Raw genomic sequence first — 18017 nt, forward strand, 5'->3', positions numbered from 1 at the left:
GTCAACGTAAAACCCTCCTGCTCCCCTTGCCGTCTGTATAGTTGTGCCAAGAGCATTTAAGAGCAAAATCTAGTTAGTTTGGAGCCGGGGTCAGTGTCCTTAAAGTTCTGGAAAAGAGCAGAGGAGAACCTGAATTCCAATCTATTGGATTTGCAAACTGATTCTCCACATAGTTTCTTGGAAAGAACTCGGACATATCAGCTTCTGAGTATTTTAAAAGGTGTACCTTCGGGTTATTTTGTGAACTTTGGTTTTTTTGTTTACAGTGCTAAAGGGTGAGGTTGGTTAAGACACACTGGAGAAAAACGTGGGCAGTTTTGCTTATACATTAATTACGGGTATACAACTGTGGTTTGTATTTCATTCTTTACTAATACATACTGCTTTACGAACATAAAGAAAAACAAGGAACAATATAGTCCCTCCTAATCCTGCTAAGAACAACCTCTGGCTGAGACGGAGGAATGTGCTTACCTTAAACTTGTGTAAAGCGCTTTCATCGAGTCCCCACCTACAGTGAAGCACGTATATTACGCTTTTGGGGCTTTAAAGCCTCACCTCCATTGAAATACAACAGAGGTTCAGCTGTAGCCGAAGTACAGGCACGCTGCCCCAGCGGCTTGGGCAGCTGTGCGGGCCGGTCCCGGGCAGACGGCAGGTTCGAGCAGGTATTCCCAAGGCTCCGGAGCCCGGACCCCGCGGCCGCCCCCTCCCCGCCCGCGGTCACCTGGTCCGGCCGGGCCCCTCCGCGCCCGGGAGCGCCCCTGACGTCACGGCGGTCCAGATTGGCTGCGCGGGGACGGCACCGGGGCCGGGGCACCCTCCGCCCGCCCCCTCCCCTCCGCACACGCTCACTCGCCGAGAAACTCTTAAAGAGGGGCTTCGGAACAGCCCGCGCCGGCTCCAGGGCCGTTCCTTACACACGCAGGCAGACTCCTGGCAGCTCCGGCAACCGAGACATCTGCTCTCCATTGCGACCACCCCCCCTCCAGCAAACACCCTTCCCCTGCTGCTCCTCCTCCCTTCCCGCTCCGGCTCGCAGCTCGGCTCGCACCCGCCGCTTCCTTTCTTCCAACGATGTTTTCCTGCTCTACGGGGCGAAGTGTTTGCTGAACTTTCCTAACAGTTTGGGGGGAGGGCGGGAGGATCCTGAGGCTTTTTTCCTTCTCTGCCCCGCCCGGAGCAGGTTGGGGGGCAGCGAGCGGAGGAGGGATCCGCGCCCCGGGCGCAGGTCGCACGCACACGCGTCCTTTGGCGGAGGGGAAACCCTTGCACCACGGCTCCGCGAAGTTCGCCGGCTGCAGGGGCTCCCGCTGTGGAAATGGGTCGGATCAGATGGGGCTTCCTTCTCCTCGCTGCCTGTGCGCTTTTGTCACCAGGGCTTGCAGCTTCCGAAAAGGGCAGGCTAAGAAGGATCACGTACGTCCTGCAGCCCGGCCGGGGGAGCTCCTCTGGCAGCCGGCAGCAGCGCCCGACCCTCCTCAGTGGGGAGCAGCAGCAGCAGCAGCGCACGTTCAATGTGCAGCTGAACACGCGCTACGGTGCCGGCGGCGGCCCCCTGGAGCGGAGCCGGCGGAGGAGCAAGCCGGGCAGCGCCGCCGTCCAGCTCCGCTTGGGCCCCGCCGGCCAGATCCACCCCAACTCCGCGGCTCACGTCTCCTCCTTCGCCAAGCCGGCCCGCTTCAGCCCGCGGCTCAAGGCGCCGCCGGGCCCCCACGGCAACAGCAGCGCCGCCCTGCCCCTCCGCCAGAAGCACCAGCTGCCGCCGCTGCCGGGGTAAGGCGCCCTCCCGTCCCGCACGTCCCCCGCTCCACCGCCGCAGCTCCCGACCACCGCCGGCATCTCCCTCGCGGTCGCTGTCGCCCCCTCGGGAGGGGGGAGAGGGCGGGGGGCTGTCCCGGGCTCCGGGGGCACAGCGGCGTTGCCTGCCCGGGCTCCGGGGGCACGGCGGCATTACCGGCCCGGCCCCGTGCCCGGCGGGCGCGCCGTGGGCGCGGACCACCCGCGGCACGTGAGGCCGGGCGCGAGGCCAGGTCCCCCGTGCCGGGAGCCCCGCGCCCGGCTGCGGCGTCGCGTTCAACCGGGAGCTTTCGTCCTTCCCGCCTTTTGCCTCCCCGGCCCAGCGCCCGCCCCGCGGCCCGGCTCGGGACGGGGAGCGGCGGTGCCCCGCCGGACACTCGTCCTTGTTTGCTGTTCCCGCAGGGTCAATGTGTGCGGGGGGCAGTGCTGCCACGGCTGGAGCAAGGCCACGGGCTCCCAGCGGTGCATCAAACGTGAGTAGCCGTGCGGTCGGGGAGGGGCGTGTGGGGGGACCCGAGGTGACCAGGCTGACACCTGTCGAGGTGGCTGATGCTGGGATCCTCGGTGGGCAGAGGGGTGCTGACTGAGCTGCAGAAAGCACAGGACAGATATTTCCAGCCTTAAATCGCTCTTCCTAACCTTCACCTTTGCTTAAGAGTGGATAGTGGGTGTCTCTTGCATTTATTTGTAGCACAGATAGTGACAGTTTTGGAGAGAGCTTTGTGGAGGCTTTGTATGTATGAACATCCCCTCCCCATCAGTTCTTGGTTTTTAGGAGTTTTCAGAATGGGGGGCTTAACAGGGTAAAGAATCTACCAGAGGGGCACAGCAAGGAATCGCTGCCTACCCACACTGTCCCTTCACCAGTATGACACATTAATGATCCTGTGCTTACCACATGGAATTTTTGAAGCACTGAACAACGTGAAAGAAGTGGGCTTGGTGAAGGTAGAGTGGTGTACCTTTACTGGGATAACTAGAAGCACAAAATTTGTGCATAAAATAACACTGATTGAGTCAGTCCTCCTACGGTCCAATTGTTCTTTCTGATGGGAAAGCAGAAGAATTTCTGCTGTTTCAGCCAAGACTCAGAATGATTGCACATGGCTAAACTGGAGTGATGTCATGAGGTCAGGAAAGACTGGAAGGGCATAAGTCTTCAAGAAACTCCTGTAAGTATCAGTGAGATTGGATAGATCTGGGAATATTTCTGTAGTTCAATAGGACACATTGCTGTCTCTGAGAGAGTTGCAGTAAGCAATGCTTTCAAGATTTTTTTTTTTTTCTTTCCAGTGGCTTCTGTGCCTGTGTGGGATTTTTCACAATAGGGAGCAATCACTTTTGTAATCCTGACTAAGGTCAAGTACCTTTGACCTGCACGGACCTGTTGCTAAGAAGCAAAGACTTTATGACACTAGTTAAAGACAAAAATTCACTATTTCCCTACTAATTTAGACATGTATTTAAGACATTCTTCTAACTTAACATTTTCAAATGCATGTTGATGTTAGGTTAGTCACACTTTGCTTAACACCTTATAAGTACTACAATATTTTCCTTCAGCTTACAGTGAGTGGTATTTTGAGGCTAACTGCAGAACTTGATAATTAAGCTACCTTAGCTTAAAGACTGGTTAAGAAAATCTCTTACTAATTTCAGGACATTAGGTGAAAAAATGTATTTTAACTGCCCTATTTTCAACCAATTTTATTTTCACTATTTTAAACAAAACCCAAACAATTTTTTCGGTTTTTTTAATGTCTTTTCCTCTGTCTTCTAGTAACTTTCATTTCCAGGCAACATTTTTTGTTTGTAAATTAAGTAATTTTCTTTGTTTTTTGTCCTTTATGTTTTGTCTTTTTCACTTCTCTGAATATCATTCATCTTTTCTTTTTGATCCCCTTTTATTTTTAGAGTGTTCCGTAAGGACTAAGTCAGACAGTTGGATTTTTATGTGCTAGCTGTGTAGAATTTAATTTAAATCCATTAATTACTTGGCTAGTTCATACAGTTACTGGAGGAATGGAGTAGCAGAGACAAAGTCAAAAGAAAGAAAGGTGGGGGGATTTTCTCATTTTGTGCCTCTGATATTAGGCTCTCCTTAGTATTTAATATTTTTATTCCTTGGTCTGATGCTACTCTAGTTCCTCCTAGCAGTGGTATAATACACTTGGCCTGGATTTTTCTCAGTTTCACCCCTCTCTTGGCAGGCCAAGGCAGCACTGAATGTACTGAAGTTGTCTGTTTTGTAGCTTAGGCAAACCATGAGATAGCATTGACTTGATTCAGCTGTGGAAGATTAGTCTCACAGTCATAAAAGCCAGATATCACCTTTTCTGGAAGCTCCTGATATTCCTTTCAGAAGAAAAGAAAATCTATAACTGAACAACAGTTAACCCCTTTGTTTCCTGTAAAATTATAAGTGAGTTTTTAAAATTCAGATAGCAGGCTCTGTTGGTTTTGCGTGGCTTATTGCAGCAATGGATTAGCTGTGCCACAGATGCTGGCACACCTGAGCTGACTTGATGCAAAGTCAGTTTGATTCTGTCAGGGTTTATTAGTTCAGGCTCAGTATCACTTTAATAAGCTATTTAGTCTCTAGGGTCAGATTTTATTCTTTTGCATAGTGCAAAGCCTGAGTTAATAAACCCCAGACCCATACTGGCTCTTTCCAGAGCCAACTTCCATTTGTCTGCATCATGCTTCCAGAACCAGAGTGCTGAGAGCCAGCTCTGATCAGCCAGGTTTATTAGCTCAGGTGTAATCCCAGGCTGGAGCAAGCAGCATGTGTTTCTGCTCTGCTGCACCTGTGTGAATAAACCTGCCTGGAACCCTCAGAAAGAGAGGGTGAAGGGTGGAGGTCTGGTCTTGCAGCTAGGCCCCCTTCCCCTTCCCCGTTTGCCAGCCCTGCTTTCTCACACGTGAGGCTGTGGCTGCTGCTCCCTTGGGTGACTTCTGCCCAGGTAGGTGGCAGTCTGACAGGGAGCAGTGGCAGCCACTTTGCTTTTCCCTCAGTAGCAGCAACAGGGGGTGTTTGAAATGTTTCTGTGCAGGTCAGAGAGCAGCATCTATATAGAGGAGGCAAGGGAACTTTGCAAGTCCTTTTATTTAAATTTTAGTCTGAAGCTGAATTGCCTGTTGTGTTTATATTTGTTCATGTTTTCTTGGAAGCCTGACAGTCCTCAGAATGTGAGCTTCTGTCTTTCTGTAAACTGTATGAGAGTGCCTACCATATCCAATTTAGGCATGTAGGGTTTTCCCCCCCTCTGTCCCTCATATTTGTTTTACATTGTAAAGTTTTAAGAACTTTTTTCAAACTCAGAGTGACTTAAATTATGAAGAGCTACATCATTCTAATTAAAAAGATGAAATGATAACAGCATTAAAAGTATTCAGAATTGCTTTATGCTGGGCATTGATGCCTAACAATAAAAACCAACCTTTTTAAAGCTTTCATAACGTCATCCACCTTTGGGTAAAGAAAAAGGTGGGAAAAATTGAACCACAACAGTAAACATCTTGGAAAGTCAGAAGCACGTGAAAGGGTTTAGGATGAGGATTGTCTTCCAGTCATAGTTATCATAGGTTATAATCTGTGCAAGTGCAGTAATGAGATACCACCAAGGCTGGAAACACCACGTTTTGTTAGTACTTGTTGCATAACAGAGCTTTATAGAAACATTAATTAGCTCTGTAACATGTCTGTAAGGCAAGTAAAGCTTAGAGTGTGGGGTTTTTGTTATTTCATTTATGGAAATTAAGCCATAGGTTAAATGTGGTCTTGGACAAGTTATAACAATTGTCAGAAAGGCCTGTGCAGGAAATCAGGAGTTCCCACCACCCAAATGCATGTTTATCCTGTTGAAGTTTGTTGTCTCCTACTTCATTACTTACTACTAAATTTCTGTTAGTTAAAGCTACTTCTACAAAATGTGCTCTTCTGCTTGTTCTGGTTTTGTTTGCTTAATGATACAAGGAGCTGTTTTTCATATTGGGAATGTAAGAGAAAATTACCCATTGCATGGAGAATCTGACATCTTAAAAAGATAAATGGGAAGAGCCACCTTGTAGTAGTAAACCCCTTGTGAAATGCATAATATGTTCTGTCTGGAGTATTAATAGCAGTTGTTTGTGAGTGATCTCAGTGTAAACTGGATGGTTAAAAAAATGGGAAGGAGAGAGGCAGCAGTTTTTAATGGCATGAATTTTTTACTGCAGAGGTGTAAGAAAGGCTCATAGGGCAAAGAGGCGAGGAAGTGGATTTTGGAGGAACACATTCAGAGTAAATTTCCTATAGGGAAAGAAATTGCTGTCTATGTAGAATCCAGATATGCCATCATTGTCAATTAAGATTAAAAAGGGTGTTAAGTCTTTCTTAGCTGAAGGTGTTGTGTGTGTGCATGCATGTATTCCCTGCATAGGGCTAGTACTTTAGTGTTGGAACTGGACTGAATTCTATGAGTTTATCATGAGCTGTCTGTCATGTGCTTGGGAACCTTGGGAAGGTCATCAGAAAATATGAAAGCAGGAGAGAATTGGCTTTTTCTTCATATTAAAATATTATCTTCCTAATTCTCTTTTTGAAAAGGGCGCCTGACTCAATGTTAAATAAAGACATTACAGAGGTTTAATTTATTTTTCAGAATAAGAAAATGCACAACAGTAGATTCTTGCTGCTGTAGAGGCAGGAGACTAGAAAATTTTGTGAATAATTGCCCTGAGGAAGGGTCCCTTTTGTTCACTTTCTTAATCTGTATGGCCTCTGCTTGTGTACTGCTGTTCAATTTGAGCCACCTCCTTCCTAAATTTCAAGAGCTGTACTTCTTGCAGTGTCTGAATAAGCATGCTACAGCTTTGTATCCCCTTCAGGACATGGGCACCTGGCAGTGTAACCTAGAGGCTCCAGATCACCTGGTTAGAGTGTGCCCTAAGTTCTTTCCACCTTGTGCTTCTGAATTTCTTGGGGAAGGTGGGGGAAAGATTGCATGTTTAAGTCTTGTCCTGGAATAGGGTTAGTATCCAGACCTGTAAACTTAGAAATATACATGAGTCCTCCAGTTTAGATGTAAAACTCTGTGTCACTAAACATTTTAGTATGGGTTGCTCAGAATCTACTCTTTTCCTGTCTTCAGTTCAGCTCTTAGAAAGGGGTATCCAGGAGAGATGTACTTTTCATCATCAGAACTGAGTACTACAAATGTTTGTGGCTGTGCTTCCTGGTGGCTTTCTGGTCACAACTGGTTCCCGAGGCTTGTGCTTAATCAGTTTTGTGCCTTTGAGTTTTACCAAGTTCTGTTTACTTATATTGTGTATACAAAGCCTAACTATAACATACTGTCCCCAAATGTTGTTTCTTCTCATTCTAAGATCATCATCTCAGTAAAAGCAATATCAGTCTCCTTCAAATCATGCCTAAATCAAAATTAATATCTGAGTTTTAAAGAGACAAACTACTTTGACCCTATGTGACTGACCTATACATTAGTCCTTTTTGATCTATCCTTTGATGTGGTTTTTAAACAATTCAGAATTGAAAAACTGAAAGTTTGAGAAACTTGGTTTTGCCTTTGCTGTGCTTGCTACTGTAATATGTAAATAAAAATTTTTGATTTTCATGTACTGTAAATGGGCTTTTGTAGTGGGAAAGCTCTTGTTAGGCCTTGGTGGTAATTCTACTTTGCTTTATTTTTCACTTACTGAAAGAGTAGAACAGCAGGGTCCAAATTCTTGTAGTCTTTGTCTACATTAGCAAATAGTGTGGAGCTGAACTGTAGACAAAACCCTTTGGGTTTGATGACCTGAGGCCCCGTGCATGTGTGTTTCAGGGCTTAGTGTTTTATTTTGGACAAGGTGTAGTCTGGTCTTGTGGAATGAACACCATTATAAGGTTGAAATACATTTAGGTGCATTCTTGGAGTGCTTGTGTTTTGAGTTTAGCTTTCTATTATTTCAACATATTTTTTTCTTTGCATCTTAAAAGAAATAGGGTGTTCACACCTAAAGATGGTCCCACAACACAAACCAAATCTCTGTAAGTGCAATTGGTGTGACAGCTTCAGGGGAGGCTGACCTGAATCAGCACTAATGCAGACTTTGAACACAGTGTCTGTCTCCTGGCCATGGTTGGCAGTCAACCTCCCTCCTGTGAGACCTGGCTGTAAAAGCACTGTGAGAAGATGGGGGAGCTGTTAGCTGCTGCCTGCTCTACACATGACCATGCCATGTGCCATTCCCTCATTTTGGTGAGGAAACTTAAGTCCACAATTAGTATGAAGTGAAACCTCCCCGGCCTTCTCTTTGTGAGACACTGGGGACTTTACTGGAAACAAGCTCATAATGATACATAGTCTGTTTCATACAAATGCTACAGGTGTGTATAAAATTAAGACAGAACAAAAAAAAAAAGAGAACCTTTAAAGAAACTTGTCAAGACATTGTGCTCTCACACTGGAGCAGATGACAGATTGATAGTGAACTTGTTCAGCACATTGCAGCAGTTAGTGTTAACAAAAGAAGCAAGACCTGCAGTAAAGTTGTGGTAAGTCTACAGTGGATAAAACCTCCTGAATGCTTTCCTTCTTGATAGAGAATCAGGAGGAACACTGAAAACTGAGGTGTTTTGGCTTTTTTTTTTTTTTCCCTCGCTTTCAATTTGTTGGCTGTTTGTTTTCAGTGTGTAACTTAAAAGTGGAGTAGAAAGCTGTGTATGTGCCAGGGAAAGCCATGGTTTGTCCCTCAGTTGTGCACTGCCTGGTCCTGCGCATGTGTAGGAACAAAATGTTGTATTGATAGAGAAGTGATACTTTGATACTCACAGTACCACTCTTACACCTCTCTCCTTACAGCCACTCTTCCTGAGCATGGAGAAGGGAAGAGCTGAAAGGAGGGATGCTCCCCTCTCCTTCCTGTCCTGCAAAGCGGCTTTGTGTATGGGATCAGTGAGCTTCCCAACCTTGGGAAAAGCAGGGCTGTAGCGAGGGGTGGGGTTCTGCTCTCTGTGAGGCCTTGAGAAAAGTGCAGCACTCACCACCAAGGGCTACTTGTGCCAACTGATCCTGCCTTAAAGGAAGCTTGGATTGCCTGGGAGCTATAGGATTTGTGGAGGGTAGATGAAAAGGGGCACATATCTCCCTAAACTGTCTCCTTGTTCAAACTCTGGAGTACTGGGTGTTAATAGATTATTGATGGTTCGTGTGGCCAAATCAGTCCACGCTCTGTAACTGATATGTTAGTTGTTAGACTGATGTTGGGTTGGGATTGAGGTTTCTTTCTTTAGTTGGCTTTTGTTCTACCTTTAAAAGCAGCAGTATTTATGTAGCCTAATTTACTCCTAGAAAATAGATCCTGTGCATTGACTAAAGAAAGAAAGCAAATGTTTAGCATTTCTCCACATCTATGACTGCAAACACAGAGGAAAGAAACATTTTACATTTAGTAAGGCAAGATGTTCATTTAAATACAGGGCTAAAAATAGGTCTGCTTGGGCATTTTCTTCTTTTTTTGTGAACTGCAGATAGTAATCCCTACATGTGGGAAATTGTTTTGTGTCCTATGGCAAGATTTGCTTTTTTTATAATTGAGATTGGGTTTTTATTATCCCTAGATGGAAGTTTAGGCCTGGAATTTCAGAGAAGTTCAGTTGAATTATGAACTCTTATTGAGAACTGGTTGAATTTAGGGAAAACTTTATTGTACTTATGTTTTGCTACACTATTGTAATTAATAGGTTTTTTCTCTAGTCTTTCTCTTTTTTATAACACTTCAGTTATCTGAATCCTGCATCCAATTAAATATTTCCAGTTGCCTTTTTACTGAGCTTGTCTTAGTTCAATTTCCTGCAAATTTATTACAAAGTATTTTGTAACAAAATGAGTAAGCACTGTACTGAGAAACGTTAAGAGAATTAAAAAGGATTGCATTCTGGAGTGTTAACCACTCAAGCAGCAAAACCAGAGTGTAACATGTAGATTTGCTGGTTTCCTTGGCTTAGTCCATTCTGTAATGAACAATTTTCATTTTTATTTGTGGCCACTGGAATGATAAAAGGATTTGTAGCATGTGAAATGTTTGAATTGTCAGAATATGCAAAGTTATAATCTCCTATAACTAAATACTTTAAAATGTCTCTCAGATGGTACAGTCTTAAATATTTATATTATATAAACTCCAGTAAACACAATATGAATGAAAATTATGTAACAGTGTGTTATATTCTTGTTGCTGATAGAATAATGCATCCTTTTGCTAAAGTTAAGCTTTTGAAGTATTTGAGTACAGTTGCTATTCAATTCTGCTGAGTCTTGGTATTCAGAGATTATATTATGGAGATACATAGAATATAATATTAGTAAAGGACATTGTTGCCACTAGGTTAAGGGAGAAACTAATTTTTTGTTTGCTTTAAAAGAAATATGTATGCTGAAAGCATTGTTTTTTGTTTCCCTCCCTTCCTGGAGGTCATGTTTACATGCCATTGTGGGAATGAAGCTGGTGGTTTGAAGTGGACAGCAAAGAATTCAAACACATGCTTTCATTTGAAGTATATTTAGGGAAAGAATTCTTTAAGACCATATAGTTATGATAGAAACAAGTTCCTGTGTAGAAAGACACAGATGGTTGTAATACTACCTCCATTAGTAGTGTAGCAGTCACACAGGTTTTCTGCAGTTAATGTAATTTCTTAGGATTATATAAAAGTAATTTCTACTTTTTTTTTATAGAATGCTTTTACAAGGTTGTATCACCCTTGGTTGCAAATTCCTCTCTCCTTAATTCTCAATGAATGTTTAGATTACTGGATAAATATCTGGTAAACTTTTCAATTTTTGAAACCTCTTTGGTGTGAGATACTCAGAGAACTAGGTCCCCAGAAAAAACAGTTCAACTTTTCAGTGAACTTTTGGGTTTCTAGACTGCAGTTGCATCCTCAGTCCTGGCAATGACTTAATACTTAAAAGGGTATTCAGAGTAAAAGTGAAAAAGTAAGTGGTGAGCTAAGCAGTAGCATAGTTTGGAGAACAGGAAATTCTATAAAACCATTGATCTTCAGGATGTCAGAACCATATTCAGATTTTTCTGAGGCAAACTGTAATATGCTGCTGGACTTTCAGAACCCACAGCTTGTTGCTTTCCAAGGAAAGTACTTCTCTGCTTTTCTTCTGGAATCGGTGGGGGATCATCACTCTGTCTTTCAACCCAGCAGGAGTTAAAGGTGCCTTTGTATCACAGCTTTTTGTTTAGGATGTGCACTCAACCAAGATGAGCTTTGGTTTGGTTTCCTTGTGTGACTGAGGAATAAAAATCTTGCATTCATGCAATAAGCCAGTATTTGGTATGCTTTTAACAGTATTCCTATGTTGCATGTAAAGAAACTTGAAAACTCTGCCATCAGCATGGACAGATATGCACAGATGTCATAGTGTTGGTTTTTCCCCTTTCTATAAACTTGATGCATGTTTCTCAGCCATTTTGTGCTGGAATCTGAAACAGCCCTATACTTAAAATCCTCTTTCCAATTGCTGTATTTTCTATTACTTGCCCTCTGGCATGTATTGTGCCTGACAGGATTTACACACTCCTCTGGGAGAAGTTGATACATACTGTGCCAGTGTGCACTGTGATGAAATTTGTTGGAAGTAGTTGCATTCTCTTTAAACTGGTGCTGAACTATTTTGTGTGCTCAAGAGGAGAAAAAAAAAGTAAGTTTCATGTGGAAAAAGAAATCTGGTAGATGGGCGTGTTAGAAATAGCATAAGACTCACAACACTGTTACAGTAATTGTGTTAAAATATTAGAAATTTAGGATTGACTTTGAAAAATATTTGTGGACTTTTAAGTACAAACCAACAGCAATTGTTTGTTAAAGGAAATACTTAAAGGTGGAGCTAACACTAAATGGCTAGAGACTTGTGTGCAGAAAATTTTTGGGATATTTAAATTTGTTTATTGTGAGTTTCTCACTGAAAAATAATTGTGGATTTCTGTTCTACACAAGGAAATAAACTTGTAAATGTGTTGTTACTTTTGAGGAAGTTAAAAGAAGTGATTAGCATAGGAATGAGATTACAATGATCTTAATCCAAGAATTAGTGTTAGTTTAATATTACTTTAATAGAAACATTTTTAGGACAAGTGGAGTCAGTTGTACTTGTATTTTTGTTCATTTGAAGGGGAAAAATATACATTTTTATCTAAACTTCCATAAATTACAATATTTTATACTTACTGATTCCAGATAATAAGTTCTTCTTCATTTAGAATGTATTGAAACAAATTACACTCTGTATATATAGAAGTTTTAAAATATTTGTTTTGAAACTATTATAAATCTTTTATTTTAGGTCTTGCTTCTGCAGATATTTATATATACTTTAACTGTAATGACAGCACGTGGACTGAAAAGTGTATATGTATAGATCAGTCCCAAACCAACATAAGATGTTTTGGAAGGGGTGTGTATAAACCTAGTGTTAATTTTGTTTTAGCCTTGCTTTTCTGAAAGAATGTCACAAATACAACCATGATATGCTGATAGGCATTTGTCAAACCTGATAGTAGTCTGTCTGAGAGTCGTGAGCAGTAGTTGATTAGGGAAAGATATATAAAAAGGATGAGCATATGGGATACAATTTTGGTTTTTTTGTGATTTAGGTACACCCAAAGCAAATATGTCACTGTGACTTTATTTTCAGTAGATACAGATTACGTGGTCTTAAAACATAAACCAACCCAAGACAATCCTTGTTCCTTCCCTACTGCATTGGGTCTGGCTGAGCTGGAGCTGTGCTTTGCATTGATACCTAGGAAGGTGTTGGTAACATTCCAGGATTTTGGCTACTGCTGAGCAGTGCTGGCATAGCACCAGCAATGTCTCCCAACATTCCCTTCCCCCATCAATGGGCTGGTGTGGGCAAGATCCTGGGGGAGGACACAACTGGGATAGCTGACCCAAACTGACCAAAGGGATATTGCATACTAAATGACATTGGCTCAGATAGAAAAGCTAAGTAAAGGTGAAGAAACAGAGGGCATTTGTTATTTACAAAGTTTGCCTTCTGATGCAGCCCCTACAAACTGCTGAAGCCCGGCTTCCTGGGAAGTGGCTGGATATCAGTTGCTGATGGGAAGTAAAGAATAAACCTGTTTTTTTTTTTTCCTCTTTATTTGTGTGCACACAAACTTTTTCTTTAGTAATCTGTACCTATGAGTTGGTTTTGATCTTATTTTCTTTCCCCGGTCTAGTGGGAGACTGATAGAGCAGCTTAGTGGTCACCTGGCATCCAGCCCAGGTCAACCACACCACAGCCATACTTCTGGAAAGTGATGGGAGATTGGCTATATTGTCTATGCCTGGCCTTTCAATGTGGCCAACTTCTGTTGCACAGCAAGTTTTGGATGTTGCTGCGAAGTAGCTCAAAGGGCAGATCAGTCAACCTCTGACAGAAAAATCTATTGAGACTTACTAAACACAAAACGAGCACTCTTGCTCAGGAAGTAGCTGAGCCCCTAATTCTTAAAAGCTGTAGTGGTATAAACTTTTATTGTGTCTCACCCTGTCCTTAATCATCTACCTTAGTAATGGAGGGAGGACACTGGACAAAATGTATCTTTAATGTGACCCACTAAGCTTAGTCTCATTATCTGCATCTTTGCCAAGCTCCATTTTGAATTTCCAGTCATGACCTCCTTGAATTGAATAGGATGAAGCCAATTGCCTTTAACAGCAGTATATTGGCTGGCTTTTCAGTTTTGAACTTAATACTTCCATGCTTCAGTTTTTGGAAGCTTAGCTTTATGGAAAATACTGGTGTTTTCAGTTTTACGGGCCATTATTGTTGTCTTCAAACAAAATAATTAGGTCATTCATTTGGCAGACTACAGCTGTCTTGAACATTTTAGAAACTAAACTGCTGTATTATGTCAATTAAAGTGTTCATTTTAGTTCTTTCCTAAAAACATGATATTTTATCCAGTTTTGTGATCTTCTATAATGCAACATTAATGAGGAACTTTAGTCAAAAAGGTCATTGCTGTGAAGATTTAATGGATGGGGTTTTCAACCTGTTGTCACTGGTCTTATAACATAGTTGCTGGATCTCCTGATGGTTCTTTTGTTAATGGCCAGTTAGAGTAATGCAGTTTGTCCAGCAGAGCATTTGCTTTATGTAAGTGTAATGTGTTTCAGGGTTTACATTACTGTCAATGAAGTAAGAGTGTTCAAGTCTGTGTGGGCAAAAAAGATGAGGTAATTTCAAAACAGGTTCTGTTTCTAGCTTTATAGTTTTAAATTCTGCAACCTTCAGTTTAATCAGTAGAAACTCAAGTTTTTGTAGGCTTCTGAAGCACAACTTTTGTTCTTAACTACAGGAAAAGAGTTGCAGTCTTTCCAGGGTTGTCTTTTGTGTATGTATACATTATTACTGCACTTTTGAGAGGATTATGGCATAATCAGTGTCCCAGCAGAGTGGTTATTTTTTCATACTGACTTTTGGTGTGGTCTTCTTAGCTTACTTCTGTGTTGGCATTGGTTTTTAAATTATTTCTTGAGAACCTTAGAGATTAATATAGGCATGTGTCCATAAATCTCCAGAAATATAGGAATGCTTTCTTAATGTAAAAATGTGTCTTTTGAAAGTCTTGCTTTTTTTAAAGATTTATTTTGAGATATTTTTCTGAAGCACTCTCAAATGGGCCCAAATTCTTTACTGTGATCTTCAGTAAACTAGTAAACTAGGCCTCCAAACTAACACAGTCCTATCCTAATGAGTTAATTCTGATATAGTGTAGAATTCCATGTTATAGTTCAAGATATTATCTCATCTATTCTAGTAAAAAATTTATCACCTGACATATAATTTTGTTGATGTTAAAGGATCACTAACAATATTAAAAGTATACATAGTTTGTAGGAGCTAAGTAGCTCAGCCATGCTTTTTTCTTATACATACTTCATTGTATACCATCTTTAATGTGAATAATGAAGAATCTTTTTCTTTAATATTAAGTTGTGTCCTTTAGATAAGATAATTAACTTGTTTTTCCATCTTTATGTGATGCAAATTTCAGCATCCAAAATAAATTCTCAAGGTAGACATGCCTTTGCAGTATTATGTATATATAATCAGCAGTTGCTTTTGCTTTTCTTCCTCCCGCCCTCCATTTTTTTTGATGGGGTTTGCTGCTCCTCCAAGTTTCTTGTCATTCAGAGTGGAGTTGATATTGCATTAACTGGGTCTACAAGCTGGATGTTGAGTTCAGGCTGGTTATTCAGACTCCCTCTGTAGTCACTAGATAGAACAATGTAAAGCAGTGTAATTATTCCTCTCTCAAGGCAAAGTGTATTTTAAATAATCTGATCCCTTTTCACTGATGATACAAAGACTCTATAGAAGCTGGTCTGGGATAAGCACAAGCACCTGTCTGTTTCTGCCTAGGTGTAGCAATGTCTTTGTAGCAGCAGTTCACGTCTCTTGTGTTGTTACAGTGTGGGTACTGCACGGAACATCATTTGGGTTTTAGAGTGGGAAGGGTTGAATTGCTTTATGCTCCTCTGCAATGTTTTGGTGATCTATAATGTGGCTGTAGGGATTCATTCTAGGTACCTATGCAGCATCTGATTTTAAAATAATAGTAAAATGAATCCCAGCCTGAATCAGTAGCAGAATTCTGTATCTGTGTAGTATTGTTTCATCAGATGCAGTTTGGGTTTTAAAGTATGAGGAGAAGGGATGCTGAGCAGAAAGGAGGAAGATTTGAAATAACGCTATCTTTCACAATTTAACTGGTGCATTTTCTATTTTTTAGATCCAGAATTTTACTTTTTGAAGTTGTTCAAATGTTGTGCAAGTCTGTTGTGCTAGAAATCAGTAAAAGCTGTACCATCTTGTATATTATCTTTTGTGGAGCTTAGCAATGTCTCTCTCCTACTCCAGTTAACAATAACAATTAATACTTTTTTTTATTGTGGGGCGGGTTTGTATTTTCCTTCATGCTTTGTTTCACAGGTACTTTTTAAAATGTCTTTCCTTAGCTAACTGTGCACCACCGTGCCAAAATGGAGGGATGTGCCTGCAACCTCAGCTTTGTGTGTGTAAACCAGGAACAAAAGGTAATTCCTGTGAGGATACAGTCGTGCAAGACACATCTTCCACTGGAGGCTGGAGCCCCGTTGTTCCCCCATGGCCCATACCCCAGCAGGCTGCCCAGCAGACCTTCTCTCAGAAGGTGCAGGTCCCACCAAAGGTCAGCCCTATGGCTCAGATGGCATTCACAATCAAGCAGAAGCCTCCTGTTGGGTTAACTCAGCAAATGCAACCACAGTAAGTGTTTTCTTTGCTCTCAAAGTAGATCAGTATGTCAGATTTATAAAATGTTGTTCCTTGCAAGTGTTTTCAAAAAATCAGATTTGGAAACTGGCACAAATTTTTTTAAAACAGCTTCTTGTTTTAGCTGTAAGATTTCAGTGGATGTTTAGGCTCTTATTCCTTATGAGCCAGATTTCCTTACCTGAACAAAATATCCCTTGGTATCAGTCAACATCTGTTTTCCTTAGAATGATACTGCTGTACTAATTTTGGAGGAATTAGTCTTAATTTACCCTGGTGACCTTTTGAGTTTATCCTAGAACAAAGTCTGACATGGAATTCTGACACGTTGTGTAACTGAGGAGAGGAAGATATGGTGCTTCTATTCTGGTTTCTTCTATTTGCATTATGTTTTCTCTTTTAATAGAAGTGTGCGTGGCTGCGCTACAATGAATATTTCTGCTTGCTTGTGTTTGAGGTTCAGGATTGTACCTGACTGCCATAAGCAGCAAGGAAACACCCATCTTGTCAGAGGATTTTTTTCTCTTTAGTAGCTGATGACTTAGCCAGTCTTTGATATTATTTCTCTGAGCTTTAAATACTTAATGTGAGTCTGAAATTTCTCTAATTGTACTGTTGTTTTTATTGATGTGAGCGACATTAACTTATTTCAAGATCCCATTTGATAATTTGGGGAGGGAGGTGCACAGGAGGGTGGTAATCAAGTGGAATGTGAACAGTTTTAGGTGTTTTCAGCTACTGCTGTCCTTCCACTTTCAGGTGAAGTCAGTGGCAAAAGGTTTTCTGTCCTGTAGGAGGTGTTGCTTTTGGAGAGGTTGCTTTTGCTTTTAAGGAAGGTGTTGTCTGTCTTGCTTCTAGTCTCCAGAGAAAGATAATCAGGATAATCCTGTGTTCGAAACTGTAAAAATGAATGTGGAAGGGTGGGTGGTGTATGATTATACAATTCTGCACCTGAGTCATCATAGACTCTTGACAACAAAGTGCCACTTCCTTTCCAAAGCTACGCCTGAGAACAGAGATCGTTGGACACTCACAGCGTTATTTGTTGTCTCATAACCCCTTTATAAGGTTTTTTCCCCTCCTAAATCCTTCTATTTCTTTGTAGTAACTGTGGATCCACAAGCTCAACTAGGTTCCTACATGTCTTGTGTAATAAAAAGCAAAATTTACCTGAATTCTCTTGAAGTTCTAAGCTGTAAGCCAGTTTGGTCTTTTCAGAAAGGTAGAAGGTAGAGCACTGAGAGCTTTAGGACCAAATACATCCACAGTCTTGAATGACAGAGGAATTGCTACCTAATTTTAGTATTTCCTAGTACTCTGAGTCCAGTTTCATTCCTACCAGTGAAGCAAAGTTTATTGAAGTGACTAATGTGAAGGGGAAATTTCCGGTAAAATCATCAGGCTTTTTTCCTGTTCCTTCCTCTCCAGACCAGCTGGACTTATCCCCTGATGTCTCTACTTGGCCCCATAAAGAACAGCACAACAAATCAGTACAAAAAGCCAGACAATTCCTGTCTTATCAGTACTGATTTCTGTACAGTACACTTTTTTTTCTCCCTCCCTCTGCACAAAAGCATTCTCAAGGATTTTTTCTTTCTCTTGCAATAAAGGCTAGTTGTCCAAACTGGGTAGTAAAATATACTTAAAAAAAAAAAAAAAAAAGGAGAAGGGGGAAGAAAGATAAAAGAATGTAATTTGTTCTTGCCTGAAAAAAAGAATTGTCATTTTTTAAGCACTCTAAAATTGTACTCAGAAGGTTTGTGGCAGCCTCTAGAGAAGGCTTACTTTCCATTATTCCAGGAATAATGTCAGGGATAAAGGGTTCCTCTTGTAAAAAAAAAAAAAAGAAAAGATGGTAAGTTGATATTTTTCTATGCTATATGATGGTTGTTG

The 18017-nt window shown here is 41.6% G+C and overlaps 1 protein-coding gene across 8 annotated transcripts in view; it reads left to right on the forward strand.

Annotated features, from left to right (window-relative positions):
* The first annotated feature begins 1023 nt into the window (after window positions 1-1023).
* LTBP1 (latent transforming growth factor beta binding protein 1) overlaps window positions 1024-18017 on the forward strand; it is a 184451-nt gene continuing 167457 nt past the window's right edge. For 7 of the 8 annotated variants that reach the window (XM_012572450.5, XM_030268501.4, XM_030268499.4 and 4 more), the window contains exons 1-3: window positions 1024-1776; window positions 2203-2273; window positions 15830-16118. In XM_012572450.5, the coding sequence (XP_012427904.5) occupies window positions 1322-1776; window positions 2203-2273; window positions 15830-16118 (815 nt within the window). In that variant the 5' untranslated portion in view covers window positions 1024-1321. The remainder of the gene's footprint in view (window positions 1777-2202; window positions 2274-15829; window positions 16119-18017) is intronic. The other variant, XM_072927207.1, reaches the window with a different exon arrangement.

Source organism: Taeniopygia guttata, chromosome 3, assembly GCF_048771995.1.
Source record: "Taeniopygia guttata chromosome 3, bTaeGut7.mat, whole genome shotgun sequence".
Classification (NCBI taxonomy): domain Eukaryota; kingdom Metazoa; phylum Chordata; class Aves; order Passeriformes; family Estrildidae; genus Taeniopygia; species Taeniopygia guttata.